At 42.7% G+C, this 14,962-nt stretch overlaps 1 protein-coding gene across 6 annotated transcripts in view; it reads right to left on the reverse strand.

The window, feature by feature from the left end:
* Positions 1-14,962, reverse strand: part of tshz3b (teashirt zinc finger homeobox 3b) — a 350,078-nt gene that overhangs the window by 23,543 nt on the left and 311,573 nt on the right. Inside the window, exons 1-2 of one of the 6 annotated variants that reach the window (XM_055208401.2) lie at positions 14,688-14,896; positions 13,945-14,298 (exon numbers count right to left, since the gene is read on the reverse strand). The exons of the other annotated variants lie outside the window; for them this stretch is intronic. Coding sequence (XP_055064376.1) covers positions 13,945-13,984 — 40 coding nt within the window. The 5' untranslated portion in view covers positions 13,985-14,298; positions 14,688-14,896. Of the gene's footprint in view, positions 1-13,944; positions 14,299-14,687; positions 14,897-14,962 lie in introns of those variants that run through there. 6 annotated transcript variants of the gene reach the window in all.

Below are 14,962 nucleotides of genomic sequence, written 5' to 3' on the forward strand. Positions count from 1 at the left end.
CATTTACACAAAGGGCAAACCATGTCAGTGTGACGTCTATGAGTGTGTTTTACTCTGTTTTGACTGGACTCTTGGTCTGCACCTGTGTGAAAAGATTAGAGCCGGTGTTTTATCTGATAATGACTAACCAAACACTACTTACAACACAGAGCATGAAAGCTTACCCTCATGTTTAAGAGCTAGCACACATAAAGACTATATTCATGTTTTTACACCCTCTATTCCCATTCCGAGTCAAAACATTAAAGGAATATGCAAGGCAGCTATGTGAATTCGACAACTTACAAGGAACCTTGATAGAAATACAACATTTGGGACAAAAACGTTTTGGTTCGAGACGTGAGCGCACTGTTCTGGGTCTTATTTAAGTGTGTGGAAAGAAATGATGTAGAAAGAGCGAGACAGAGACAGACAGAGACAAAAAGACAAGCCCATGGGAGAGCTGCTGCTAGAGGCAACATGACCTCACATTACCTCAGAGACATGTAGGTGCAGGAGACACTGCTGTCTAACCAAGTGAACAGAGACACTGGCACAAACACTCCACACACCGTGTTACTTTCAATTATTACACAGTACGGGTGGGCGGTCGGGGTAATCAATATTTCAAAGTATATGGTATCAATACTGTACAATTCTGTATCAATATTATCAGGCTGAAGAATAATAATATTTTGGGGATAACGAAATTGGCATGCATTAGGTCAACACAGGCTTAATATATTCTGTTAATTATTTCTTCACATTTCCAAAATTCAAAGCCTAACAATATTACTGCACAAAGCATCAAAGTCTAATGCATAAAATAAAGAATAGCAGAACTACTGTATTTTTGACTCCTAAATTAAAGGATTAGTCATTTTTCTTAAAAAAAAATCCAGATAATTTACTCACCACCATTTTATACAAAATGTTGATGTCTTTCTTTGTTCAGTCGAGAAGAAATTATGTTTTTTGAGGAAAACATTCCAGGATTTTTCTCATTTTAATGGACGTTAGTGAACACGTAACAGTTTTAATGCAGATTAAAATTGCAGTTTCACAGAACTCTAAACAATCCCAAACGAGGCGTAAGAGTCTTATCTAGCGAAACGATTGTAATTTTTGACAAGAAAACTAAAAAATATGCACACTTAAACCACAACTTCTCGTCTATCTCCGGTCGTGCGACGCACCAGCGCGATCCCACGCAATACGTCATCACGTCAAGAGGTCACGGATGACATATGCGAAACTATGCCTCAGTGTTTACAAGTGTGGAGAAAGAGGACCGTTCCGATGTTGTTGTATTTGGAATGATACTAATTAATGTCTTTGTGTCAGTTTATTGTTTAAAATGGTCCACAAATGTGCGTTTCATATATGTAACACGTGACCTTTCCACAGCATTACTGGCGCGTCACAGGACCGGAGATAGACGAGAAGTTTGTGGTTAAAAAAGTGCATATTTTTTATTTTTCTTGTCCAAAATTATCGCTAGATAAGACTCTAATGCCTCGTTTGAGATCGTTTAAAGTCCTTTGAAACTGCAATTTTAAACTGCATTAAAACTGTTACGTGTTGTCCATTAAAATGAGAAAAATCCTGGAATGTTTTCCTCAAAAAACATAATTTCTTCTCAACTTAACAAAGAAAGAAAACATTTTGGATGACATGGTGGTGAGAAAAATATCAGAATTTTTGTGGACTAATCCTTTAATATAGGGTCACCAGAATCTATGATATTCATTAGTTTGTTTTTAATTTATTCTAAGGCTATATTCAACTAGTTAATCCATAAACACGTTGGGGGAGGGGCAATTTAACACCTCCAATTCACCTGCATGTTATTGGCCTGTGGGAGGAAACTGGAGTACCCGAAGTAAACCCACGCTGACACAAGGAGAGCATGCAAACTCCTGACCTAGCCAGGGCTCAAACCGGAGACCTTGCTGTTAGGCAACAGTGCTACCCACGAAGCCACTGTGCCGCCCGATTTTGACTGGTCAAGCTCAGCATGCATTAGTCGAATATTTTTACGACCGTACCACAGCCGTCTCTCGATCAGCTACAAACAGCAGGTTAAACGCAATATCAATGATTTTCTTTGACCGGAGTGCCTGTACTAAACCCTTTAATTACTGACATGGGAAAACAGTGTAAAACAAGATGCTTATCTGCATTACATGAGGGTTGACCCCGCACAGGTGCCAATAAGGCGGTATCCCAACACCCAGTCACTCACCCTTCTTAGTCAAAGTGCTGTCATTCACTCACTGTACCCAAAAAACAATCTTGCACTTCCCTCCTAGAATAACATTAGCCGCCAAAATAAGCGTGAGTGTGTGTGCGTTTCAACAGAGACATCTTAAGCAAGAGCTAAAGATGGCACGCCGTGTAGGCCTGAGGCTTTGTGGGAAAGTCTCAGCACGTATACACACACACACACACACACACACGTTCAGGCACACAGGAGAGCTAGCGACATGGATTTGAAGAGGAACACTTTTAAGTACGCGTTTGTAGCATTTGCTCGTATCAGAGCGAGGTACTCAACCCTTTCATGTGGTTCCTCTCTCTCCCTCTGCTCACTCACTCTCATCTCCTCTGCCAGCCCTTTTATTATTTCTCTCCCCTCTCTTTTTTCTCCTCCGATCTCTTTTTAATTAATTACAACCTGGTCTAGTGACGGAGAGAGTGAGCTTTATCTTCCTCCGCTTCACTCCCTCACTGTGTTGAGAGAGAGCGACTGAGTTGAAGAGAGAGAGAGAGAGAGAGAGAGAAAGAGAGAGAGAGAGAGAGAGAGAGAGAGATGCCACACGCCAGTGCTTTCCTTCCTACCTTCTTCCTATCCCTCTTTTTTCCCTCTTCACTCTCTTCTCAGGCAACCCTGAGCAAGTGCTAGCAAGGGTCATATCTTTTTAATTATCTTTCTTGCCTTTGATTAATTATTCCGTCTGACAATAGCGTGTTTCTAATGCTTTTCACCTGCCTGTCTTGATTGACAGTGCCTCTGTCTGAGTCAAAGCAAACAGCTGCTGCCATGATTGCCTAGCAACCAGGAGGTGATGGATGAGACCCAGAGATGGATGGCCACAATAAATCATGTCTCCTGCTATAAAACTGGAAAAAAGAGAGAGAGGGAGGGAGAGAGAGAGAGAGAGAGAGAGTGAGACAGAGAGGGGTACTAGGAAGGGGAAGAAATAGAGCATACGAAAACAAAACAACCTATTCTCTCCATCCTGTTTTCGCTTTTCCTCACGCCCCTATGTTTGCTTGCATACTCTCCCTCTCTCTCTCTCTCTTTCGCTGGAATGGGTTTGAACCTCTCTGAACAGTTTGACCTGGGCTCTCAACCATCAGAAGGGTGCAGCTCAAATGTGAGATTTCTACTACGTGCGGAAGAAACCTATAGGGTTATATAGATTCAGACTGTTAAAACCTCAGTCTGAGTTTGTCATGGGTGGGGCTTGTCATAAGTTGGGACACGTTCTAGGTGCAGGAAAATTCTGGAACAATGAATCCAAGTACACCCTCTATGTCCAACGACGAGACTGCAGTGCTTGACACAAAGCAAAATAATTCATCAACCGTTTCAATGCGGCCGAGAGCGTAATGTATCTTACGTCTTTGGTCGAGTAGTCCCCTAGCGCAACAATGGACAAATATATCAAGCATTGTCGAGCGCTCAGCTGCCAACGCCACAGACGACAGGAATCTGACCAGCCCGTGAACTTTAGGCGCACAGCGAGAGCTCACTGTTATTCGAAATATCAGACGCTTTGATTTTATTGTTGGTGATACTGTGAAAATACAATTGCAAATGTGTGGCACGGCTTGCAAAAGAGACGAAAGAAAACATGACTGAAATGTTTTTATTAGCGCAAGTTAAGCGTTGAGGATCACGTGTGATGAGCGCTCAGAGACGTGTTTCTTTTTCTCCTTTCGTTAAAGGTCGGCTTCATTTCCTGCTAATGAAGCCCAGCTGTTCCCGCTCTTTTCGTGTCCATATGACGACAATGGTCACTCGTCCTGAGGGGCTGTCGAAAAAACTTTACGACCTCGATGAAAAACGTGTCAGTGAGGCAGTGCAGGGGGAGGGAGAAAAGGAGAAAAAACTGGGTTACCTAGGTTACGAGGCCACGGTGATGACAAACAAAAACACTTTGGGTTTTGTTTTCAAGCACCGCCACCCCTTGTTTTATTTTTGCCCTTTCAGGCACAAGAAAAAATTGGGTAGGAGTGAGTGGGTGAATGAGTGAGCAAAAGAGTGCGGCTCCTCTGGTATCTGGTAACGAACAGTGCAAGAGCTCGGCCCATCCATCAGAGGAAGCCCACGTCCTGCTCCGAGCTCTCTCTTGTTCCCTCTCTCTCTTTCTGAGCCCTGCTCAGGTTACAGCTTTACACGGCCAGTCTAAATAATATTCAAAATGATGAATGACATGGCCAGCCTCGTATCCATCATCAATTTCTTTTTTTAAGGAGCATCCATCTTCAGTAATGCTCCTTTGAATCATGGGAAAGTGAAAGAGCTCCGATTCACTCGCGCAGGCCCCTGGAGAGCCGGAAGGAGGGACAGGAGGAGGGGAAGAGGGAGGGTAGAGGACGGCAGATTTGGGTTCTGAGTGATACCTGACGGCTCATCTCCGCACTCAGGCACGTCATTCAATCTGATGAGAATGAGAGATGTGACTGGGCACATGTAGCCAAGATCCAAAATTAACTTTCTGGCGCATCTGCCAATGCCAAGTGACTTTAACAGTCATAAATACTTGATTTATAAATAATGTCAACTATAGACTAAAAAAACTTCCATTTTACATCTAGATAAGCTTTGGAAAGTTCTGCTGAAACATAGAAGTTACATGGGTTGTTTTTCTGTACGTCTTTGTTGATGTATGTGACACGAGCGATTCAAGTCAAAGGTCAGATATTTATACATATGTTGCCATTTCAAATAAAGTTACTGTCCACCGGAGAGTTATTGTTTTGAATTGACCATTTTTACTCGTATTTGACACCAAGTGAATGTTAACTTTGGACCTTGCATGTACCCTACCCCACTTCAAGTTACCTAAACAACTGTTGTACATGCTTGTTGCACCATTAATAATACAATTAAATATACAATTCTTTGAGTTAATAAAACAAAAAAGTGACACACACACACTTATAGGGGAATTGTGGGAAAATTAAGAGATCTGAACTACTGGAGCAATGTTTCCAACAAACCCCCCCCATCACAAACACCCTCCCCTTCCTTGGCCGTGCAGACCCCTCAGTGGCGTGCAGGCAGTGGCAATTCTCTGAGGGGGGGACAGCCCCTAACACTGGGCTCCTTGGCAAGGGCCCGTTTGATAAATGACACATGTCATTCTGTCAGGAGAGAAGGGTGGGTCCATGATGTATGACCGTGCTGAGAAGCAGGGGAAATCGACTGTTTGGCATGGAGCGCCTCTCTCTCTCTCTCTTTCTCTTTCTCTCTCTCACTCACTCTTCCTGTCCTGCTATCCGAGTTCAGGACACCATCAAAAAAAAGGCTGAAGTGTTGTGTCTGCGCGCGGGAGCTAGCGAACAGGCCGGCCCTTCTTTTCATTCTCCTGTTCTATCTCTCTCTCTCTCTCTACCGTACCATCCTATTTAAAAGGGAAGAGGAAACAGGCCAACGAAGGAAAGAAAAGGGAAAAAAACATATGTATGAGAAAGACCGGCGCTAAAAAAAAAACTGGCTGGGAGTAGCGGAGAGAGGGCAGTGGTATCAATCAAAGTCAACTTCGGCAACAACGCGACTACTATTTCAAATAAAAACTACATACGGCAGACAAATGACCTTAACGCAGGAATGAAACCTGAAACGCCTCGTCGACCGAAACTCTACTCATCCCTTCTCATCTCTCCTCAAAGCTCACCCCCTTTACTGTAAATCCCTCCATCTTCTCTTTTTTCCTACACTATCTCATGCTATTCTCTTTCTTAACACACTGGCAGTGGGGGCCTGACATCTGCAGAGTGCATTTAAAGAAAAAAATGTGTCAAGGAAGCGTGATCCCCCACCCTCTCTCTCTCTCTCTCTCTCTCTCTCTCTCTCTCTCTCTTTCATTAGCTCACTGGCAGGGTGGCACTTCTCAAGCTCATTACAGCCAGAGGATTTATGGTGCCGAACCCAATGGCGGAGAAAAGGCATCTGTCAATAATTGCAGGGAGCAGCGCACACACATCTCGAGAAGCTTTGAAATCTCATTAGGTATGCAGTTATCAGGCATAAAGATCAAAAACATTACTCAACTCAGACAGAATCCTACCAAGAAACATTAATTAGCAACAGGGCCGCAGTATAAAATAAAACAGACTTCCTCTCTGCTTCTCTCTCTCTCTCTCTCGCCCTCCCTCTCTCTGCCCCTCACACCTGCCCGCCTCTGCCAAGAACCGGAGCGACTAACCCAAGCGGGGAAAGCGTACAAACACGCATGTACAGTCGAACGCAAAACCACACTCGGGATCGTGCAGGAAGGAAATGCCGACAAGACATTACACACAGGAAAACACACATCATCATACGTAAACAGTCATACACTTATGAGGGGGTTCCGTAAACGCACCCAGACGTGGACACACACACACGCATCAGGGACATGGGCAAAGTTAACAACATCCCCTACCCCTCTACTCCATGTTTTTCCATCTTCCTTTGCCCTCATTAAATAAAACACAGCACAGAGGGAAGAAAGGATAATTCCCAGCATCTGAGACTGATCAGGACATGGAGAGAGAGAAGGAGTTTGCAGGCGCTCTCGCTCTTTCTCAATCCTTCTCTCTTGCTCTTGGTCTGGGTAGTGAGGAGAGGAGGAAGAGGCCTGTCAGGCCAGAGAAGGATGTCAGAGCTCAGGCTGGCCCTGATTACTAGGGCCTCTCTCTCTCTCTCTCTCGCTCTCTCTCTCATTCTCCGCTGCTCTGTCTTTCATCACCAGCACCACCATCAAAAAGCAGCCTGCATGTCACATACACACATTCACACACCCTGATAAAAAAGCAATGCAAGACCGAAGGCTGTCAGTTTTCAGGCTCGGACAAGAAGAGGAGCTGTGCCGAGCTTTTGGGCAAGACCCCTGCCATTCCTGTGGAGAACCCACTCATGCGCACACACAAACACACTCACACAGAACAAATACAGGCTTACAGCAAAGGCCCGAGTGCCACTCTGAAACAAACCCCTGCCGTGAACCAACAACCAGGCCCCTGCCAAAATTTTTACCGTCTCGTCCCTGCCCCCAACAAACTCTCTCTCCGGGTCATTTTCTCTCCCTCCCTCGGCACGTCGTCATCCCTCTTCGACATGACAACAGCACAAACAGGGATTACTTCCAAACGGCCATATTTCACCAGACTACACTGGGACTCTAACAGTTGCATGTAGCTGCCAGAGTGGACCGACCTCACAGATACACACACAAAGAACTACAGTATCGCTCAGAGAATAAGAGAGAGAGAAGGCGGGACGACTCAAGTAGACGAAAAGAACGCGGGCTGGGTGATTCATTAGTACTGTGATACTCAGTACCACCTCTGTGCAAGGCTAAGCTAATATCCCTCACGGTACCGGGCAGGCAGGGTAAAAATAACCATTTACCACAACCAGACACATAGATCCCAGAAACCCTCTTCATTTCCTGTCTCCTCCCAAACCGCCTTAAACTCCCCCCCAACTCCCTCTGGAAGAGGTGTGGGCCACGGTAGCAGGAAGTCATACAGCGCAGCTGAGAGTTTTGACCAGTAATCTCCGTAAACCAACAAGTAGGTTTGAAGGTCTATTCTAGAAAAGTGCTTCCCAACTGGAGAGTCATGACATGGACAGCATGGCGAAAAAAATAAATACATGCAAATTAAACAGTTAAACTAATAATTTAATCATTAACGGTTTAGTAAAATAAATTTTTTAAAAATGCTAAAAACTAAAAAAGTTACAAAAATAACAGTCTAACAGTGTACATCCAACCAAAGTATAATATTTGGTGCAAATCCGTTAATATGCTTCATAAAATGTCTACATCTAATGGGGTACTTGTGATTTTTATTTTCGGAACAATTAAAGATAAAATGATCAATAACAGCAAACAACCAACTTGACAGGATTTTTTTTACAGATAAATAGTGGATAATTTTGTCCAACGCTAAAAATGTTTAATAAATCAGGGCTCCAGACTAACTTATTTCACTAGGAGCACAGTGGCCCCCAGCTGAAAATTTTAGGGGCGCAATCAGAAAATTTAGGGGCACATAGCGTAAATCAACATGCTAACCAAATATTCACATTTCTACTAAGTGATAAACTGTATTACTAATAAATACTTTGATGATAGATGCAGAATGTACAATGTGCTGTTTTAAATTCAGTGTCACATCACAAAAAAAGGTCAAATTTACTGGTCACACATGTGCGACGATGTAAAATTCAGTGGCTTGCTCTTAAGTTTTGGTGGCAAAATGCCATCAATTTGGTGGCAGTCTGGAGCCCTGTAAATTCTTTTAAAATAAGGTGTATACAAAAAAAAAAAACACCAACAAGTCAAAGCGATAAAGTCCTTAAGTAGAAAATAAATTCATATTTTAGCAGACACAAAGGATTGTAAACCCTATGCGAGATAGCAGATTTCGACTTCTTGTCGATATTAACAAAAATGCAAAGACGCAATAAATGCTAAGATATTTAAATAAAAATATACATTATATATTTCACAAAGAATATTAAAAATGTTAACAATATTTATATCATCAAATTACTGTAACAACAATAATGTACTGTGTACAACCTGAAGCTCAATACATGCGCCCTTCAACAGCTTAAAAAATATTTTTGACTCTGTATAAACTGAGACAAAAACACACTTGTGTGTGTCACACGGAATCGCCCTGCTCTCTCATTAACCCTGCTGCGGTCTCCATTCATCGTCATAACTTTAGCAAACAATGAAAAAGGAGGAAAGAGTGAGAGAAAAAGAAAGAGAGAGAGATAGTAGGGGGTAGAAAGGGGAAAAAATGAGGAAAGGATGCAGCCTTGTGAGCCAATTTAAGAAATAAGTGCTGATGCATCAGCTATTGACTGTGTGAACGCTCCTGATAACGCTCAAGGCGAAACTGTGAGGGAAATGACAGCATCAACCGCCTGCAATAAACTGCAGCCCGCGAGACCAAGGGAGCCCTAATTGACAGCTGTCAAGCTAATGGGAGCCATGACGGAGGATTCAGGAAAAAAATCCTGTTTATCAACCATCAACCCTGGTGTGGATCCACAGGGATGAGAACATCCCCTCCTCTCTCTCTCTCTCTCTCTCTTACTCTATCTGGCTCTTAGGTTATTCAGCTTTTTCCTTTAACCCTCATCCTTCTTTCGCTCATTCTTTCTCACTCTTTCTTTTTCGTTCCTGTGCTTTTTTCCCCGCCTTGCCTCTACTCCTAACCCTTCTCATTGTTGCTCACTTCTTGCGGTGAAAAAGGCGGAGGACAGCCATAACTAATCAAAGTGTCAGTTGGCTGCCGGGGAGCGCAGGTTTTGGGCCAGAGCAATGTGAGCAAGACGCAGACTCAGGCCCCATAATCCACACACACACATACACACTGCTGAAGAGACACCTAGACAGGGCCAAATGCAACCCTCCATCCAACTACTGAGTGCAGAAATCAGTACGAGACATGTGGAAATAAAAGGAAAAATATGCAATAGCGTCATTTTCTTTGATGTAATCTGCGACTACAGCGATTTACAATTTCAGCGTAATTTAGTTTCACTCTGTCCAATGAGCAAAGTAACATTATGTTAGCTCTTTTGATTAAATGACAAGTCTAGAAATAAAATATGTATTCATGTGTTTTCTTCAAAATGCTGTCAGATGAAAAAGGAGTTAGATGCAAAAATGCTTTTTAAAAGCTTCAGATGATCTTTAATCAGATCTCTTGTCAGATTTGAAGATTTGACTCTTACGCTTATTCCATGCAAAACATCTAAATTAAAATTTTATCCATCTGGATATGCATTAGCATGCAAGCTTTGTATTATTGTTGAACTAAATAATTTTATAGATAGAAAAGAAAACATTCAGTGGAAAAGATGAATGCAATTTTGGACAGTGGTGTGCACGACATCATTCTCTGTCTCTTAATAATGCATACAATTATAACGACTAGGTTGTAATAAGGATAATTAACATAATCAGGCCGTGTTTCATTATAATTTAAGTAATTAAATTGCAGCAGAAAAGAAATCTTGAACTGAAGTGGACGACTCTTCGTAATTCGTAAGGAAAGTCAAAAGGTGCCCGGGCACACGCACCACAAACTATATTCATGCACTTGTGCATTGCTCGATTACATACGCCACCAACTGCTACGGTACACTTTTCTAGTAAAAAATAACTTTATGCTAATCACAACTAATCTGTGTTCGCAAACACGTTATGATCCAAGTATTCACGTATGTGTGTGCAAAAACACGTTCATTTATCTCCGCGCAACCTTATTTACAAGCTCATCGGTGGTCTCCCATATAATCATACGTATCCAAAGCTCCACACCCTCTCCGGAACAGGCTTTGAGTTTGATTAATCATTGCTCCCTGTCTGCAATCAATCAAGCACACACGAAATCACAGATATCAGCTCCTTTCCCCAACTGCAATCCATCTCAGAGCAGCCTGCGTTACATTCGTCACAACCCAAATATTTTTATAAATCATATTTAGTCGCTCTAAACACAATGCTGAGAGTTTGCATTTATTCTAACCCAGAAGAGATAAACTAACTTTATATATGCTATGAACGGTATAATAATGACCAATATCAACATCATCCGTCTTCATGCATCAAATCCGCTCCGTTCAAAGCTCGCATAGAGATTCCATTTCATCAAACCGAGATCAGAATGAGAGCCAAGAAAGAGGGGTCACCATGAGGATTTTACTTATTGAGTTACCCGAGTAATGTTTTAGAGTAGCTAATTTTGATTTTAAGATGGGGAAATAAACAACTAGGGAATGAAAGTATGGCGTTCTCTACGACTACCCAAAACAACTGATATGTTTGGTCTGGAAGTACTTTAAAGCCTGTGAACAAAAACATGGTATGTACGCTGCATTGCCTGCATCTGAATAGGTGTTTTTGTAGGGGTGAATCACGCTTAGGCTACTAGACAGAGAGTGTTGTGCCTGTCTGTTAAGAAAAGAGGTTGGAAAGACTAAACAAATACAGAGCAGACATGTTTTCCCCCTACAAAAAACACACAAAACAATCGCAACCAAGGTGTGCAAGTACACGTACGGAAGCTGTGACGCATTTCTACACTTTCACAACGATTTTTCTGCAGCGTCTGATTCTGTTTTGTCACCTCGCTGCTATTATTGCGCTTACTCTCCTGACCATTAAAAGCGTTCTATTCCAGCCAACATGATTACCCAGGTACCCCGGCCCATTTGTCACCTGCAGCAGCAAATTGAGTTAGTGCACCAACTAAAGGCATGGAGGACTGTGTAATATCAACTTGATTACATCAAACTAGCTGCAAACCTAATTGGGCTGGATGACAGTGTGCGGAGCTTGTCATCTCCAATCATTAGGCCTGTCAGAAATCCATCAGCTTTACAGCTAATTAGGTGAACACTAATGAAGCTGGCAAAACAACTTTTCTTTTTCTACGGCTGAGCGGGCCTTCCAGAATTGGTGGTGGGAGGAGGGAGGTATGGAGAGACAGAAAGTAGAAGAGGGAGAGAGAGAAAGCGAGACAGAAAATGTGAGGGAGGGCGAAATTTTCTCATGCAAAGCTCAAGGTTGCAGGGGACTGGATTTCCCAAAGTTCCTAATCAAGGCCCATCATCTGCCATCTTTCCTTTGCTCTTTCCATCACGACGGCGCAATCAATTTGTCATCACTCTTTGTATGCCACAGTGCAGTCGTCAACCTTATAACTTGCAGCTGTGAGGGCTGCTGAGAGGGAGGGATGGAGTGAGTGAGAAGGAGAGAGTGAGTGAGGGGAGGGGCATTGGGATGAAGAAAGGAGGGAGTTAAAAAAAAAAACAGGAAGTTGCCTCGTCTAAAAAGAAAAAAGGCTCTCAGCCTGCTCTCGTATTTGTCTTCATCCGCTCATCAAAGGCATAAATGCCTGATTTTTTTCTCTCCCTCACTCCTCTGAAATGAGAAGCCTCTCAGTCATTCTTGTTCGCCTCCTCCCTCTTTCTACCTCTGCGTGTCCATTAGGCAAAAGCATTTTGATAAAGTAAAGCACAAGCCGAACGTATTGGGAGGGGAGGGGGGGGGGACAAAATGAGAGCACTCACTCTGCCAACTTCTGATTGACCATTAGAGCTATTGATGAATGTGGCTGTCAAAAGAGAGACAATTAAATCAAATATGAAACAAAGTTGCTTTGACGGGTCAGACTGATGGAGAAACCATTCTTCCGTCTCCTGATTAGATTATTAGTTTTGTGCTTTTTTTAAAACCAACTGCATGATTGTACGTTGACTTGCGCCCTTCGAGTGCGTTCACGTGTGTGTTGGGTTTAAGTGAGATTTTTATATGTTTACGAGAGCGAGCCGATGTTGATCATGGCCAGCAAACGGATACAGATACCTGATCATTTTTATGCGTAAATACTTCTGATACAATGCATTGTATTTTGTAATAGCAGCGTATAATAGAGCTTATCATCTATTTTCGTTAGATTTTATCTTTATTTTAAAGTTACAGCGCTTAATAGTCTCCCGTGTATCATACACTGACAGTTAGCCTACATTTATCATGTAATTCATCATGAATAAACAAAGACCTCTGGTGTCTTCCAGTAAAGTTTAGACAAGGACTCAAGATCACAAGACATATGGTTTCTAGTTTGGGACACAACTAAAAACATCATCTTAAAAGTCTCCACTTTTCGTCAACAAATTTGTCAACTTCCATTTATAATGTAACATAAACATGATATATCTGTTATTCATATCTGCTCATTAAAATAAACAAAAGCACATTTCAGATCATTCTATAAATGGTTTACTTTTATGATGTCACTCATATAAGTGTTCATGGAGGACTGGAAGTAATTGTGGCCTTGTGTTCTGCCTATCTGAAAAAGTAGGAAAGCAGAAATTAAAGATGTTTTAATGAGTGGCTGTCTGAGCAGACGTGACGTCACGGGGCTCTGGCGTTGCCATGGCGAGTGATTTATTGATGTTTATCAGGAATGAATAGATCAAAGAGCAGCCGCATGACAGGCGATCAATCAGCCGTCAAATCAAAGATGCCAATTGTGCATTAAAGCCTCTTCTTAGACCCCTCGTATTCCACGGTGTCGGCTCCAAAATAATCTTTGAGTCTTTCCCTTTGTTTGGGAAAACTAGGCGAAAGTTGGCTTTTTCTGATCAAATGTTTTTGTACAGAACCCCCCTCTCCAAAACAACGAAGGCGAGCATCAAAGAGAGTCATGACAGTCAGCTGACACCCAAGCGTTTCTTTATAGATCTCTAATTCATGGAGTCAATATCTACGCCCTACAAAGAGAGCGGCATAAAACAGGCTAAATAGAGAACAATCAAAGACTAACAGTCGACTCAGCTTAAGATGGAACGTGAAAGGTGCCACTATAAAAATAAATAATCCAGGGAAACTATTATTCTTCCATACAGTTAAATAATGCACGCATCTGATTATTCAACCTAACTAAAAAATGTTATGATATGAACCTATGTGCAATACTGACATCATAAACTTAATAACACACCACCCTTCAAAAGGCGGAGGACGTGGTGTAAAAAAGACAGACAGAAAGAAAGAAAACTTTTTCGGATCCAGTGTAACCATCATACGACTGAGAAAATGAGCAGTGGATCCGTCCAAATCACACACGCTTAAATACATCCTTAATATGAAAATAGCGCAAAAACAGAAAGGTGAAGATGAGGAGTAAATGAAAAAAGAGGAGCCGTACCTGCCGAGCGCCGGGGCGCTTGCTGTTTCCTCCGCGGCATGTTTCTCTTTCAGGGTTTGTTTCAGGAGTTTCAGCCCCTGAGATCCCGAGAGCTGCTCCGCTTCTGCTCTGATACACGGCACCTGGGGCGCTTTCACACGCCTGACATGTATCGGCAGTTTTCACAAAAAATCAGACGGCAAGATCTGAAGATGATGAAGACGAAGCGGGATTTTCCCCCTCTTTTCTCTCTTTCTTTCCCCCCAGTCGGCTTTTGGATGTGACGGAGAGTCGAGCCGCTACAGCGGGGAGAAAAAACGCTCGTGCCTCAGTGCGATCCTTGCTCACTCCGCGCTGGAAGCTGCAACAGGCAAGCTTAAAGGAAAACGAAATGATCGCGTCACTCAAAGTCTGCAAACAGAGGCAAACATCAAGCACTGTCATATTAACTCCTTCCATCTCGAATGGGTTAGCTAGCTTATGTCATATGGGTAGGCATATGTCTCTCTCCCTCTCCCTCTCTCTCTCTCCCTACCGCAGCCAACCCCAATGCACACTAACAGTAAAAGTAGCAAATCGCAAACACAAGACTATAGATATGAAATGATTGACACTTACACGAGCGCCGATCAAGCCAAGAATCTGAGTTAATTTCTTAAAACAATAAATAACTTGGCTGTTTCGGCGTAGAAACGCGTGACGCGTGAAGGGAGCAGTCAGGTTTATCAATGATTTACCAATGTGAAGAGCAAAGATTTACTTACTCGATCGCTTGAATAAATGTGTTATCCATCGGGAATCCGATCCGAGTGATCGAATACAAATTGAAAACAAGAAAAATCAGCGGGGCAGCGTTGTAGTGCGTCGCCGACAGCTTTTCTGTGAAAAATCCCAAACACTCCAAGTCCCCGTAGCCTTTCAAACGTCCATCTCTTTCATAATAAACAATCGGGGGAAAAGACAAAAAGCTTGAAGGAGGAGATGGACGGACTTGTCGCCCGCGCGCTGCCTCGTTTGCTTATTTTGTCCGCGCGCGTTG

Source organism: Misgurnus anguillicaudatus, chromosome 21 (assembly GCF_027580225.2).
Source record: "Misgurnus anguillicaudatus chromosome 21, ASM2758022v2, whole genome shotgun sequence".
Lineage (NCBI taxonomy): Eukaryota > Metazoa > Chordata > Actinopteri > Cypriniformes > Cobitidae > Misgurnus > Misgurnus anguillicaudatus.